Genomic DNA, 16,432 nt, shown 5'->3' with positions numbered 1-16,432 from the left:
GGGGGGGGGGGGGGGGGGGTCCAATACCCCTGGACCCCCTCCCCCATAAATACGTCACTGCTTGCTAGGGTGGTCATCCATCCGTTTATTGATAGTTATTAATTGTAAGTAAAATAATTTGTCTAATATATAGCAACAGTTTTGAATGAACTTTTTACAAACAATATTCACAATTTGTAATCAAATAATAATCCTGTTAAAAGTTATTAGTATTCTAAACTCTGAAATTCAAACATATTTGAATTAACTCATGAATTTCTGCTATTTCTTAAAGTTCTTTCAACTATCTAAAGATTAAATGATAAATTGGCATTAACAGATTACTATCAATAAAAATATTTTAAATGGTTAAGATTTGAATTTATTTACATCCGTTGGTATAGAATGTATTGAAATATTGCAGTTCACTATTTTGGGTTCAGTGGCAACCAAAATTGATGGAGGATGGGACACAGAGCCGAATACTCAATATCATATACAAACAGATGAAGGACCAGAGAGATATTTTAAATATCAAACAATTAGTGGGCAATACAGAAAAGAAAGACGATTACATGATGGAAGTGTTGTCGGCACATATGGATGGGTGGACGCGGACGGATATTTAAGATTGAACGATTATGTAGCTGACTCGAATGGTAAACCATACATATTTTTCACTGATATAATTTTTTTGCAAAATTACTTTAATGATGTCTTTAAAATAGTTCACATTATAAATTTAATATAATTATGAATTATATTTATAACTGGTCATTATGAATATATTTCCTACACCACTCTTAGCATGTTTTTAGAAGCTTAATCAGCTTATTATTTAGAATTATGTATAAATATGGCTGCATGTATTTCGATTATAAAAATGTTACTTTTTTGTGCTCATTAAAATTATAATTTCTTTTTTTATTATATTTTAATTAAAGGCCATCTAGCTGGAGCTCTGCCTCAGACCCGGTGACCTACAACCCTCATATGCCTTCAGTGCGTTAGGCTCTTCGGGAAATCCTCATAGGTAGGCCACTGATTCCAAGGTAGGAGTATCTGGCTAAGCCGATTCTAAGCATTTTGCAAGGAAAATATTGCTTCAGAATTAGTACAACAAAAATATAGTAAAAATTTAATTAAAAAATGAAGACCCGTGAAGCACATAGGAAAATCGGATATGGGACTAACCCTAATACTAAATAATAGATAGTAAAATAATATTCTAAATTCATACATTTTATTTTAGGCATCCTTTTATTTTTTATTTAAAATATTTATAATATGACATAGTTTTTAAATTACATTGAATAATATAAATATCGATTACGCCCACTAAAGAGCAATTACTACAGATGATGTACAAATAAATTAGATATTATAGTACAGAATTTACACTAATTTATGTGAAAATCTATTTTTATGTACATTATAAATTCTTTGTTTACAGTATATAAATTGTACTATTATACGTATATGTATTATAATTATATTTAAAATAATTAAAATAATTTATATCTATAAAGTAAATCTAATATAATAAGTTTCTTGATATTAATATAAACTTAATTTAAATATAAATTTTGTTTTTATTCATTATTTTTAATATTTTTAAATTAAATATCTGCTTGCATAAAGATCAATAATAATAATAATATTGCTACAAAAATATCAAATACATAAATGTATATAAAATTATACTAAATAATAATCAAATACTCATTATTTATACAACAGGTATGTAAAAAATAATTTTATGATCATTAAAATAAAATTTATAGAATAAAGCAGTAGCACTAGATGAAGTTCCAGTAGAATTATGGAAAATATTAGGCGATTTTGGGATAAGTGGTTGAAGGATTAGCCATTTTAATTCATAATATATAAAAAACAAATTAAGTAATTGTAATTATTATTAAAATATATAAAAATTACCACCGAATCATTCAAAGTTAATTTCTATTAAATGAGTTTTCATATATTCTGAAAATTTTTAAACAAAGACTATGAAGAAAAAAACACTATTTTGTAGTGAATGGTAAACAATTAGCCGAAATAGTACTCACAAGAAATTTAAACGCTGGTATAGAACATAATTTATAAAACGTCAAACAAAAACAATTTTATTCTATAAAAAATAAAATAAGGTATAAACTCAATAGGAAATAACACACAAGAATATTTTTAAGAGACACTTAAAAATTGCTAATGTTACTCACGTGACCAGATTAGGTAAGAACTGCATTTGCTCTTATTGAGGTATATAGTATAATAAACTAACACACAAGGTATGAATATTTATAGAATTTAAGATTTGTTTTAAATTTTTTTTTTGCAGGAAAAAAAGGGCTCTTAAATAATGTAAAACTGTTCTCTTTATTTGTTAAGATCAAATAAAGTATAGAAAAAGATTTCCTTATTTTTTAAACACTTTTTATGCAGATACGAAGATCTTATGCGAGTTAAATATGAATAATCGTTTGAAAATATCTGTTTTTTTACTGAAATAAATTCTGTTATAACTAAATCTATACTTATGGTATGTGTGGATAAAATTGAATCATATTTTTAATTCCACAGGTTACAGAGTAGTCAGAAATAAAAAGTTATTCGTTGGTTCACAATCGGCGGTTGGACAAGCCGTTTCTGCAGCTAAGAATGTTTCACCAGTGGCTGGTACTGCAGTGACTATATCGCCTTATCGCCGTTCAAAGCCAGTGGTAGTTACAGAATCACCTCGGCAATCTTCATGGCACGGCTCACCGTTTATTTATCCGTCCGACACTGACCGATCACCTTTACAATTCCCATCGAGTACGACTTCGCCTTTTTACCGACAACTATTAACCACTGCGTCACCCGATTTCTTTGCTGCAGTTAAACCGGTGGATGTCAATTCCATCGCTGTCAATGGAGAAACTGCCGCCGAATTCCAACGCAGGTCATTCACGCCATCTACCACGGTTTCCCCATTGCCCGTTTACAAACAGCCACTGCGACCCCAAACGTTTCGTCCGGCATATCGAAAGGTAGTGGATTTATCGGCTCAAGGATCCGAAAACGAAGATCAGTACGACGGTGTATCATTCGTCCGTAACGGCTTCAAGTATTATTTACCCAAACATTATCACGAGGAACAGTCCAATGATCAGGAAGACACACGTGCTGGTAGTTTTGGTTATATTGATCCTTTCGGAATTCGAAGGGTAATATACTACAATACAGCCCCTGGAACAGGTTTTGTGCATAGAAAGAATAATCGGTATGTAGGATTAAACGCTGAACCATTCGACCCTAGACCAAATTAAATTCGTTCCTTCCATACTGATTACTAGTTAATTGGGAATTTAAAAATCAAACTAATTTGAGATATTTTTTGAAAAACTACAGATTTGATTTAATAATATTCATTAACCTAAGTCACTTTTATATTAAATAACATTAAAATGAATAGTGTTCGTGTTTAAATGAATGGAACAAAATTAATTTGATCCTAGCTTTACTGATTTTATTGCTAGATGAACAAATTTTAAAATACTTGAAAACTCTAGGTACTAGTTATAATCGAAGACTTTTTAGATAAATATATATATTTTATTTTATAAAAAAACTATCTTAAATCTAGTACATTACTAATAATTCATCTTTCTTCATTTTTTTCGCAATTAATGAAAAAATAAACAATACTGATAATATAAATTTTTAATGAAGTTAATTTTTTAAAATTAAAATCAATAACTTCTATTAAGAATGGAGTTTAATAAGTCTTCTTTAATAACAGTATCGAACTTTTTCTCATTTAAGTGTACAACTAGTCAAAAATGAGTATTGTTTTAATTTTAATGTTAATGGTATATTACATATTAAACTAATTAAATCACTAAAGGATTTTATGACGCTATCATTATTTATCCAAACTTTAATAAATGTGTTTTAATAATTAAACTATGCGCAATATACTTTGAATTATATATATAATATATAATATAAATATATGTATAATTAAAACGCCTATTAAAATTTTACTGTAATTTTTTTTAAAACAATTTTTGCGATCTTAGACTACGTTAAATCATATTTTTTATGATTTATTTTTAATAATTAAACTAATTTATTTTTTATTTGCCAAAATTCAAAATAACTATTTTTATCTTTTTTCTTAAGAAACGTTTGATGGATCGATAACAACTTTACAATAAGTAATTATCAAAATATTTGTAAGTAAAGTTCTAAAAAACTGCTAATTTTAAATTTTTAAAAAATTAAAAATAAAATAAAATATATTTTGATTTATTTAATAAATAACAAAAATATTATTTTAAGTATGATAATGTTGTCTTATTTATCTTGATCGTGTTTTTATTTAATTGATATTTTATCTTATAATTGATCTATGCTTCCTGTTAGATAATAATACCCTTAAAAAGTGCTATGTCTTATTATTATGGTAACATCACCAATTAATGAACACTACTGGTAAAAAAAACCATTGATATTTATATATAAAAAAAATTTTAATCTGATTGAGAAGTTTATATAACTAAGAAAATATCTAAATTAAGTACTACTGCAATATTTTAACTGTTCATTAGCAGGAAAAATCAAACCTTTAATAAAAAATAAATAATTACAATTATTGTGTTAGTTAATTATAAATATTTATATATATATATATATATACAGAGAGGAACGGATCTAACTGACAATTCATATAACTTATGATCTACATAACATTTTATACTTTTTTTTTTAATCAATTTTTATAATATAGAACGATATTTAAAATATGTTTTATGTTATTTTTCGCAATTACAAAAAATAACATAAAACATATTGTAAAAATTGATTAAAAAAAAAAATAGTATAAAATGTTATGTAGATCATAAGTAATATAAATTGTCAGTTAGATCCGTTCCACCCTGTATATATATGTATATATTTAAATAGAACAAATATTTATTAACTTTATGAGTGAAACATCAAAATATAAACTAATAAAGAATTGTAAAAGATGAAAAGCTCTTAATTAATACTCTAATTGATAACTGTAAAAAATGTGTTAAAAAAATGTTATAAGACTCACAATTGTTATAAATTATATATGTATGTTTATCCTTGATTAACACAAAGTAAGGTTAGGTTTTGTGAATTTTCATTTTTTTATCTTACCTACCCTCATAGTATTTAAAATTTCCTAGAGCAAAGTTAGTTAAATAAAGAACGCTAACTCTTAATTTTATTGATCAAGTAAATTTATGCAAATAAGTAAAAAATAGTTTTTTTTTATTTATCTTACTACAACAATTATCTTTAATAGTTTATTAAATTTCAATCATTAAAATTTTTAAACAATATAGTATTAAAATATTTATAAATTTACTTATAATAAATACTTGATACTCTATTTTACAATGGACTATAAATAATACTAAATTTGTATACTGTTGTTTAAATGTAAGAAAATAGTAAAATATTACTTATTGTCTAAGATATTAATTATAAATTTAAATAATGTGGCCATTAATAGTTTAGTGGTATCAATAAATCTGTATAATTTGTACCTAATATTTTTTGTGAATTTATAGCAATGAATAATATTAAGTTGTAATTTTAATTTTGTGCCACTTGGATTAACTCTTATGTTTAGTGTATAATTTATTTCGTATATTTTAATTGATTTTAAATATTAATTTTTAATGTATAATAATATCATGCTAATATTAATATGCAAATCATAGTTCATGATTATTTTGTTATTTATATAAAAGTTTTTTATACTTCGCTTCTTCATATAACCAAATGAATCAAGTTGAAAATTCAATAAAAACAAATTTAGTTTTTGCCAATTTTCTCTTGGTTTTTTAAACAAAAACAAGATCCGTGCAGGTATTTATAAAATAAAGAAACGCACTTGTATTGTATGCAAATAATTATATGAATTATAAATTATGGTTCTCCAAGAGTAGAAAGTAGGTGTGATTTCTATGACGACACCTGAATTATCAATCATTTAATGACTTTCCTTTAATTATATTTTGTGGATAATTAGTAGGACGGATGTATGTCAATAAGATTTTTTATTTATTTATAACATATTAATTTAAATAATATCCAATAATAATTAAAAAAAACATCAAAATATGAATATACTTGGTGTAAAAATAACAAAAATGCATAATCATCACCAATGTTAATCAATTAAATAATATAAATATAAGCTTACAACCAAGCATTAAGCATAATATTTTGAGTAAGGCAATGACCAAGTGCTTCATTATATTTAAATTCAATCAAATTTTTCTTCATCAACTTGAATGATTGCATATACAAAAATATAAAAATGTATAATTATATAAATATAATGTGAATTTTTTTTATCTATATAAAATAAATTAACAAATGATGTTTATTTTAATCGTAGCAATATTTAATAGTTTCGTAATTTAATCTATTTCGGGTACAGCCAAAAAATTCCATAACATTAATAACAACTCCTCTTGAAAATGGGTTGAAATACTTTCCTTTGGTATTTTTCAAATATGAATATTTTTTGTAATTGATCATTTCATTTCTTGTTAAATTCATCAAAGCGTTTGCGCACTAAGTATTAAATTATCGAGTTAAAATTAATAATAATAACTAAACAATTAAATGACTCTTATACATTCAATACTACTGAAAATATTTCAATATACAATATTGAAAAAATTAAAATTATATAAATATTTTATATTTTATCATTTTAATTGTGTATTGTTGAACACTGTTAATCGTTGATCGAAATTGATAGTAATTTTAATTATCTTTTATTTACAAGGTCGATTAATAGTACACGTTACTTATTATCAAATTTTGATGATATTTGCAATTCACAATTTCTATAGTATCATAGATAAATGACGGGATATTGAGGAGAGGTTGTTGATTATATTGTATTATTTAACAGAAATCGAGTGATCAATAATTAATCAAACAACCAATACTCTATGTATAATTTTATCAGACAACATATACAATATTTTATATATTAGCAATATTATATAAATATTTTTAGGGGGGGTGGGGTAAATTTGATTTAGTTCACGCTACACCCTCCAAATTTTTTTTAACCACACTACGCCTATAGATAGCAAAATGAAAATGAAAACCACTTGACAGCGAATACAGGAATAAATAAAGAAATATTTATGGATGTTTTTAACGAGCAGATTGATTGATATGAATACTGTTAATAATATTGAGCTTGTAAGGGTCACTAATTTTTTTATGAAAAACTTACAATTGTAACAGATAATGTCCAATTAAGTAGTCCAAAGGCGATAGACTGTAAGAGAGCTAAAATGTAAAGAACGGATATTCCTTCGACGCTTATTGTACAGGATACCAGATAAATAATATATGAACAATTCATGGCCAAACTAATAACGAACCAGAAAAACCAAGATCTAAAAGAATCAATATCGGCTTAATGGAATTTTATTTTTAAAAGACCATGTTTTTTTACCTGTTGCTAATGCCAACGCAATTAGTTACATACTGACAATGATGATCGAAATGTTGAACACACCGGTTACATAAGCGGCAATGTTTTGCTCTTAAAGGCCTCACACAGCGACAAGTATGACACAGTCTTGATAAAATGTCTTGTTTTGTACCCATATCGCACGGATAGAATGGCAACTACAAATGTATAATAACATAATTTAAATAATTTCAGGGTTGTTAAAAAAAAAAAAAACATTTTATTTAAGAGAAATAAAAAAAAGTTTTTTTTCGTATTAAATACTTTTATGTTCCAGAAATTTGATATTTTAATCACGTTTTAACGCGTTTATAAAGTGATTAAAATTTTATAGTAAAAATAATATAAACTTCTTCAAATCGTTTGTTTATTGATAAATATAAAGTATTAAAGTCAATTTAGATAAAATATTAAAAAAAAAATGTTTTCTTTATATTTTTATTAAGTTATAAATACCTTAAATAATAATGAACAAGTTATATTAATAATTATTGCTATATAAAAATATATATTTCTTTTTTGCAAATTTTAAAACAGTAGAGCCAAATTTAATAATTTTTTGTTCATAAATAAATACATACAGAATGATTCATATAAAATTACCACTTGTTTTATTATTATAATAATGTCAAAAATGTTATTTTTTTGTATTTTTTAGTTTCATACATTTCCAATTAAAATTGAATTAATAATTATTAAATATTTTTCAACCCAAGTTTAATTTTATTTAATGGTAAAATACATATTTAATTATAATATGAAATAAAAAAATGACTAGGCAATAACAAATTGATTGAATCATGATTTCGTAAGTTGATAACGTTTTTAAATAAATCGGATGAAGAGCACGACAGAGCAATACATAATGATAAAAATAACATAAACCACACTTCACCTACACTTTATAATTTAAAATATTTATAAATTTTGAATTAATGGGTCAAAATTAATTAAAAATGTTAAGTAATGATTGATAATGAGCAGTGAGTGCTTTATTTTTATAACTAGACATTTTCTAACCATACTCTTCGTCCTGCCTAGATATAAAAATGAAAATAACTTCCAAAGTACTGGTTCAAAAGTTAATATTGACCACTCATTTTCTTGACAATCCATTTTTATTTTATAAGCTAGTTAAATATGTATATTACCATTTGAATAAATAATGTTGAAACTCTAATAAGACATAAGGGTTGGACACCCATAATATTCTATAAAACTGCAACAGTTTTGCTATAAATGTTGAGAATATTTAAACTATTTAACTAGTAATTATTATTACATTCACCACATAAATATTGCACCACATTTTTATTAATATACCCCTGTTTCATTTAGAGTCTAATTAAGACCTTATAGTCCCCGGAGCAGTAAGTTTCGTCTATAGACAAAACAATTAGTAAACTTTTTTATTTTTGCGCAACAGTTTACCAAAATATGTGACACTATATTTCGTAGGCAGAAATAAAATAAAAATTTTGATATACATATATATTATTCTCGTATTTTAAATATTTCCCTCATATTAAATTATGTTTTTGTCTAATAACACACAAACTTTCTACTTATTTTGGGGAACCTAATAAAATATTTGGCGTCTTAACTTCCCCAATTTCTGCTAGTCCTGCATGTAAATATAAAAATTTTTATTATTTATTTTAATGCTAAAAAAACATTCTATTTACTTAATTATTCCGTTGTATTCTATGTGTTATGCATTATATAAATTTTAAGGAGTTAAGTATAGGCAATTTTTCTTAAAAATAGTGATAACATTTTTTGAAAAACTAGGAATTCATAAACAGTAAAAAAAATGGCATTCAAAATGTTTTTAAATATTTTAAAAATCTTATAATAAAATTTTACTATTAAACACTTGTTATAACATTTACCTCTCTTATGCTTTGAATATAACTTCCAGAATTAATTGGAAGATAACCAGGATCAGAATTTTTCGTTATTAACCAACAAACCCACATAAAGATATTCCAGGCTAAATAAGTATAATGACAACCTCTAGTAATGTTCCACGTAGCAGGAACTACCTAAAATTTTTATTTAATTTTTTAGTCTTTTCTAAGAATAAAAACTATATCTACTTACTCTATATAGATATAATGGATACCACCAAATGAGAAACGAACATAGAAAGAATACCTGAGGGCCCTTGGAGTATGATGAACTACCAAAAATAGTATGACTAAAAAAGAAAAAAATTAATGCCATATTGTTTATATAAGGGCGTTTTTGGGACAAGTATAGATTACATCTGACAGCAATTAAAACACTGTCGTAAAAACACTTCGATGTAATTGTGTAGTGTTTAATTTTTAGAAGGGATTGTTGGATTATACCAATCGTTACATAAAATATGTATTCTTAATTATATCCTGATTACATGTTTTATGATTTATAAGTATAATATATGAATAAAGGCTTATTATAGTGATTAAATTTACAATAAGTAAAATTATGAAATCGATGTTAAATAATTTTAATTTTCATAGAGAAATTATAAACAATTATGAAGTAGTTGTATATTTCATACATAAAATTATGTATAAGAAATTGGGAATAATCCATCAATTAAATACTATCTACATATTTGCATCGAAGCGTTTCTTATGATATTGATTTTAGCACTGTCAGCTATCATCTATATTTGTTCCAACTATACCACGTCCACACTGTTGCGACCCCACTGTGCTAACGTTTTTTATTTTTGTATTTTTATATAAATAATTTTCATGTATAACCCGATTGCGTCCGTGTTAGTAATAACGAAATAACTTAAATGCGAAACAAAAAGTGTAATACATTATTAAAAAGTAATATCAAGAAAATAAAAGAATCACATTTAAAAATTTTTATTTATTGTTGATAATGTAATAAAATTAAAATACAAACAAATATCAAGATATAATTTTGTAAAAATTATGTCTTTTAAGAATAAAACAATCTATTGAATATTTAATACTTTGCATTTAAAATAATGAATAGTAAGTAATGATTGAGAATTATTTTTGAAAGTTTTAATTATATTTTAAATAGCTAATGCTTTATACAAAATGTTTTTTTATCATAACTCGCTCAATTACTAACAAAATAAAAATAATATAAACAATTTTTTTATTTTTGGTTATTTTTTTACTCATTATTCTTGAATTAAAAACAATGTAATATTTTGTAAAGGGTATCAACTTTGTTTTTTAAAATGGCAACATATGTTTTTAAATTAATAAAACATTTAATTAATTTAATAGTTAATGTAATTTTAATTTTTAATATAACTTTATTCGTTTATTATTTGATAATATATTAATTATTAATATTTGAAAGTTTCAAATTTTTAAGATACTAAAACTGTATAATACACGAAGGATTACAAATACATATAGCTTATTGGTTTTTTAATAAAGTTCTATTCAAAATTCAAATGCCATTAACTATTAAATTTAAAACTCAAATTTTTATTAAATTCAAAATACGTGCTACCATTTAAAAAAATAAAGTTTATACCTTATAAACTTATAAACTTTATACCTTATAAGGCATAAGGGATAAACTTAAAAACATAATCTTGAATTTATTACATAGCTAATCATTTGAAGAATAATATACAACTAAGTAAATAAAAAAAAAAACTTGTTTAAATTATTTTTATTCTGTAAGTAATTAAGTGGGTTATGATAAAAAAAACACTCTGTATTTTGAAAAAAATTTAATGTAAATATCATAGTAAATTATACAAATAATAATCAATATTTATTTTAAGTAATTAAAAAAGTATTTTCGGGCTTTAAGCCAGTTCATCTAATTGAAGTTCACCCTGGGTAACTTTAAATAAACTGGGCTTATTCGGGCTACTCATAAAAACATTAATTTTTTTCTAGAAATATAATAGAACTAAAAAACGATGTAATTTCCGGACACACTTAAGAAATCAGAAAAGGTAATTTTAAAACACAATCAGGATATCCCATTTATTGATAACACCCGTCAACTACCTATGACCAAGTGACTATTAAAACAGTTGTAAATATTTACAATGCTTTGTAAATCGGTTTCATCCATTTTTTTCTTTTGTTTATTTCACTATTCAGCAATCCGACAATTTCTTCGTATTTATGGTTAACTGCAAGACCTAAAGGAGTTTTACCATTTTTATCTCTAGGCTGTAACAATATCTGACTCTAAAGAACAAGTTGCATTAAATTAATAATTTCATGTAATGTATTGTAAGGTTAATTTATTATAAGTACTCGTACATTTTCACAAAGTATTTTTACGCATTTAGCATTTCCAGAAAGAGCAGCTAAATGGAGAGGTGTAGAGCCAAAATGATCGGCTCTAATAAGATCGGCTCCCGAGTACAAAAGTAATCTAATAAGCTCTGGATAGCCTTTATATGCTGCCCAATGTAAAGCAGTGTCTCCGTTTATATCAGTCAAATTATGCATTGCTCCCATACCCAACAAGAAGCTAGCTGTTGATATTTTGCCAAACATGCTTGTCGTCATAAGTGGCGTTAAACCTTTAAAGTCCGATACATTAGGATTAATTCCTGCCTATAAAGAAGAAAATATTATATATTTAATTAATAACATTTAAAATAACCAAATAAATGACAGTTTAAGTAATATAGAAACTGCAAATTTATTATGTTACAAATAAAACATAAATGTGAATAATGTGTTTTAATTTAGATTTATTGTTATACCGTATTCACTTATTAACATGATAAGAGCCCCGCTAAGTTAAATTTTGAATAATTAAACAAAAAAATTGCTATGATTTTTTTTATCTAGATAAAGTTGCCTTTATCTCTATTTTTGCCTAGATTAAAAAATTACATTTATGTCATCGAAATAATTTTTATTTTTCTTGATAAAAACTTCATTATATGAACTTAATATTACTTATAAATTTGTCTCTATTATCCAAAAGCTGATAAATAATTTTTAGCAATTTCTAAGAAAGCAAAAACAAATTTAAAATTTCAATGGAATCTTATACAAATCAAAATTATTAATGCCAAACACATAAATTTTCAAATAAAATAAAGATTAACTTTTAAATACAAGCCAAAAAAAAACCCAGCACAGGGGGGTCGCGACACAGTGGTAACGTGGCATAGTTGGATCAAGTATAATGATATCTGACAGTGATTAAAATCACTATCAAAAAAAACGCTTCGATGCAAATCTTTAGATTGTGTTTAATTTAAAAAAAATTGGTGTATTATTCCAAAAGCTACATGATCTGCTAGTTCCTTATTAATATCTTGATTAAGATAATGTATGACAAATGAAAAAGAGATTATTAAAAAATATTATTCTCATAAAAAAATTGTGTTGATTCATACATTTTTTAAAAAGTTGTAACACTTTAAAGTAAAAAATGTAAATTATAAAATCGAGATTTTTCACACGAAATAGTATTCGGTAGCCATTTTCAACGTGAAGACAAGTACAGAGGTCAAATTTTTTTTTTTCAAATTAAAGTATATTACATTAGCTTTAATTTAAAATATATATAAAAGTGTCAGATTTTCCGGAACATTTTCAAAAGTTAAGTTCAAAAAGTTAATATTTTGTGAAAAAGTTGTCATTTTAAATCCCCCCTGTGGGCTGGTAAAGGGTTAAATTTATAAAAAAAAATATATCAAATGATAGGTAAAGACATCAAGCATCTATAAAAAAAAAAATTATATTGATATGTTCATTTTTGAAAAAGTTACGGCACATTTTAGTAAAAAAAATTGAAAAAATTTCGAAAATTAGCGATTTTTAAATTTGAAATTTTTTTGGAGGTTTCCCCCATTTACGGGGAACGAGGGATATTTTTTCAATTTTTGAGGGTAATGTCTTCGATTAGATACGAATTGTGATCTTTTGACATATCGTTGAAAGAAATCCGTTCGGTGAGAGCTGAGAAAAAGTGGTAACAGACACAAAAAAAAAACACATCATAGTAAAACCAATACCTTCTCAGCTTCGCATCGAAGCTAAAAACCATAGCACAGTCGAGTCATGGCACAGTATCAACATGGCATAGTGGGACAAGTATAGATGATATCTGACAGTCATTATAACTATCATAAGAAACGATTCGATGCAAATCTATAGATATTGTTTAATTTTAAGAAATTGGTAGATTATCCCAAAAGCAAAATTAACTCATATTTTTTGTTCTACTTCGACTGCCATATGCACATAGAAAATTTTAAAGGGGCAAAATAATCAAAATAACTATAAATTTATATTTAATGTTAGTTAGATTCATTTAAAATTTATATTTATTTGTGGAATTATTACTATGGAAAACTCTTGTATTTTAAAATTTGAACAAAAATTTTTGTTCATTCATTTTTTAAAAAGTTATTGCAGTTTTAAATATCAAAATAACATTTTACTCAGAACTTACATTTTTCGTTCAATTTTGACAGTCATTTGCACATAGAAGATAGGCCGTCGGGACAAATTTTTTTTTTCTTATAGTACATAATGTAAGATTTATTTTAACATATGTTTAATGGACGCAGTTTTCCGAAATTTCCCGAACATTTTCAAAAGTTAAGTTGAATAATTTGAGTTTTGTAAAAAAGTTGATATTTTGAATCCCCCCTGTAGATAGATAAAGTGTTAGATTATAAAAAATGTATATAAAATGAAATGAAAATATTCAAGGTTTCAATATTAAAAAATTATTTTGATTTGTTCATTTTTTAATAAGTTATGGCAATTTTTAGTAAAAATGTGAAAGAAATGTTGAAATTTACCGATTTTAAAAATTGTAATTTTTTAAGGGAACGAGGGAAAATTTTTTTATTTTGGAGGGTAATGTCTTCAACTAGATACGATTAGTGATATTTTGACATATCGTTGAGAAAAATCGGTCCAGTGAGAGTTAAAAAAAGTAGTGACAGACGCAAAAAAAATAAAAATAAACTAAAAACATCATGGTAAAACTAATACCTTCTCAGCTTCCCATAGGAGCTAAAATATAACTAAATGTTCTTTTAGATAAAATATTATGAACGTCATTTAATTATTTTGAAAATTTTTTTTAATATGTATATCTATTTAATAGGGCGTCACTAGATTACAATGCATAAAATAATTGTAGCGCAGGAAAGTGTAGGAGGTGGTCTCCCCAATGGGTGAAAATTCTGGATCACCAAAAACAATTTCCTAAATACATTGCTCCTGGTTAAAGATCTAATCACCAAATATTTTTTTGACTTTAATTATGTTTTTTTATAATTTATCTTATTAGATAAAAGTTGATTTATTAAAAAAAAAAAAGGTAATAAAATGGTATTTTTATAAACTGTATAGCTCAATTTTTTTTTCAAAAACTCTGATGGCTATTTTTATATTGTAGATACTCAACTTACCTGAAGTAATACTTGAACAGCAGCTGTGTGTCCTTTTCTACAAGCCCAGTGAATGGGTTTTGAACCTTGAATACCATAGCAAGACGTATTTACGTTTATTCCTCGAGCTATAAGGTATTTAAGTACTTCGAAATTTCCATATAATGCTGCCCAATGTGCTGGAGTATATCCCCATTCGTCTCTGAAATCCAATGCTTCACTGCCAAATTTATCCACAGCACTTTCGAATTCTTCGAAGTTGATATTTTTTATTGCTTTTAGTAAAGGTTTAAAACGTTGACCTTCGGAGCTGTGCACATCCAAAGATTCAGCTGAACACCCATCATCCATAACTCCACTACTAACCATATTAATATTTTAAATAATTAACAAATCGTTGTTCATCTTAAAAATTATGCATTTTGGGTGTTTTTAGAAATGGGCAAACGAATAGCTAAATATATATATATAATCAACAAAAATTAACAGAGCGTGCGCGAATCGATATTTTATTACAGACGAAAAAGCTGCTTCATCAGTTTAGCCACATATTCAGCGTGGTTTAATGATATTTTAACAAAAATGTATAAAATTTAATCAATTATTTATTATTTATTTAATTTATTTTATCAATTATTATAAATATCAAGTTAATTATAAAATTCTCATTGTAACATCAAAACTAAAACAATTTACTGGGGTAATTTTAAGGGATAAATTTTGATAATAAGTTAATTTGAAGATTAAAGTTGTTTAATCGATTGCTAGTTTTGAAGTTTAACTTTATAAATTAATTACAAGAACAGAGGACTTCTGGCATTTGAATATTTGTTTTACGCAGCCGTAAAAAGGACCAACTAGAAAGAAATTTGTTTTAAGCTACAAATACAAATCTGTAATTTTATGTTGCATAATTTGCAAATTTGGGATTGTTTTAAACATTTTCTTTACAAATCGTTTATTAAAACAATAATTAGTTATATTTAAGTTGCCAAGAACGACAAATTCTTTAATTATATAAATCAATAATATTTTTTTCTATCATATCATCCAGCTAAAAATAAGAATTTCTGTAAACAAAATTAAAGTATAGGTTTTTTTATTCTTGAACGACTTATCTATTTATGAACAAACAATAATGTATACTTATTATTATATATTTTTTTTTTTTGTTACTACTGTAATATTTAAAAAAAATTAGGATATAAAACTATATAAAAAGACAAGATTTAAATAATTATTATTACAATAGGTATTATACATTTAATGTATTTAAAATGACACTGTATTATTGAGTGGAACAGATCGAATCAAAATTAACCTTTGATATACTTAAAATTTTACACCTTTTTGAACAGTATTAGGTACATGGGCTATTTTAGATAATTATATGAAACATTTTATTTATTTTTAAATAAAATAAAATTGTATTTAAAATGTAAATATACACTTCGATATAGCTACTTTTATAGGATATATTTAAGAAAACATTATGATCCAGTGGCGTATTTACGAGGTGTCTAGTATGGCAATTGTCCCAAAACTTCATG

General features: G+C 25.0%; 2 protein-coding genes across 3 annotated transcripts in view; one reads left to right on the top strand and one right to left on the bottom strand.

The window, feature by feature from the left end:
* LOC126904035 (uncharacterized) overlaps nucleotides 1–3,352 on the top strand; it is a 62,543-nt gene extending 59,191 nt beyond the window's left edge. For both annotated transcript variants that reach the window (XM_050682673.1, XM_050682672.1), the window contains exons 2-3: nucleotides 404–638; nucleotides 2,563–3,352. In XM_050682673.1, the coding sequence (XP_050538630.1) occupies nucleotides 404–638; nucleotides 2,563–3,290 (963 nt within the window). In that variant the 3' untranslated portion in view covers nucleotides 3,291–3,352. The remainder of the gene's footprint in view (nucleotides 1–403; nucleotides 639–2,562) is intronic.
* A 2,133-nt stretch (nucleotides 3,353–5,485) lies between these two features.
* On the bottom strand, nucleotides 5,486–15,348 carry LOC126904025 (uncharacterized). The gene is made up of 8 exons (XM_050682657.1): nucleotides 14,904–15,348; nucleotides 11,773–12,072; nucleotides 11,552–11,697; nucleotides 9,608–9,704; nucleotides 9,397–9,549; nucleotides 7,487–7,662; nucleotides 7,262–7,427; nucleotides 5,486–6,582 (listed from the first exon to the last, which is right to left on the bottom strand). Exons 1-8 carry the CDS (start codon nucleotides 15,249–15,251, stop codon nucleotides 6,394–6,396), a joined length of 1,575 nt encoding a protein of 524 aa, XP_050538614.1. The 5' UTR covers nucleotides 15,252–15,348; the 3' UTR covers nucleotides 5,486–6,393.
* Between the last annotated feature and the right edge of the window lie 1,084 nt (nucleotides 15,349–16,432).

This window comes from Daktulosphaira vitifoliae, unplaced genomic scaffold (genome assembly GCF_025091365.1).
Source record: "Daktulosphaira vitifoliae isolate Bord-2020 unplaced genomic scaffold, ASM2509136v1 Scaffold_4, whole genome shotgun sequence".
NCBI lineage: Eukaryota > Metazoa > Arthropoda > Insecta > Hemiptera > Phylloxeridae > Daktulosphaira > Daktulosphaira vitifoliae.
Note: the sequence above shows the minus strand (reverse complement) of the source record. Positions and strands in the feature narration are given on the sequence as shown.

Excerpts from the sequence above, each read along its gene's own strand:
- LOC126904025 (XM_050682657.1), bottom strand. The coding sequence starts at position 15,251 with ATGGTTAGTAGTGGAGTTATGGATGATGGGTGTTCAGCTGAATCTTTG. Across the intron at positions 11,698-11,772 it reads TAAAAATACTTTGTGAAAAT|AGTCAGATATTGTTACAGCC; the intron begins GTACGAGTACTT and ends CTTGTTCTTTAG. Across the intron at positions 7,663-9,396 it reads ATATTCAAAGCATAAGAGAG|TTGCCATTCTATCCGTGCGA; the intron begins GTAAATGTTATA and ends ATACATTTGTAG.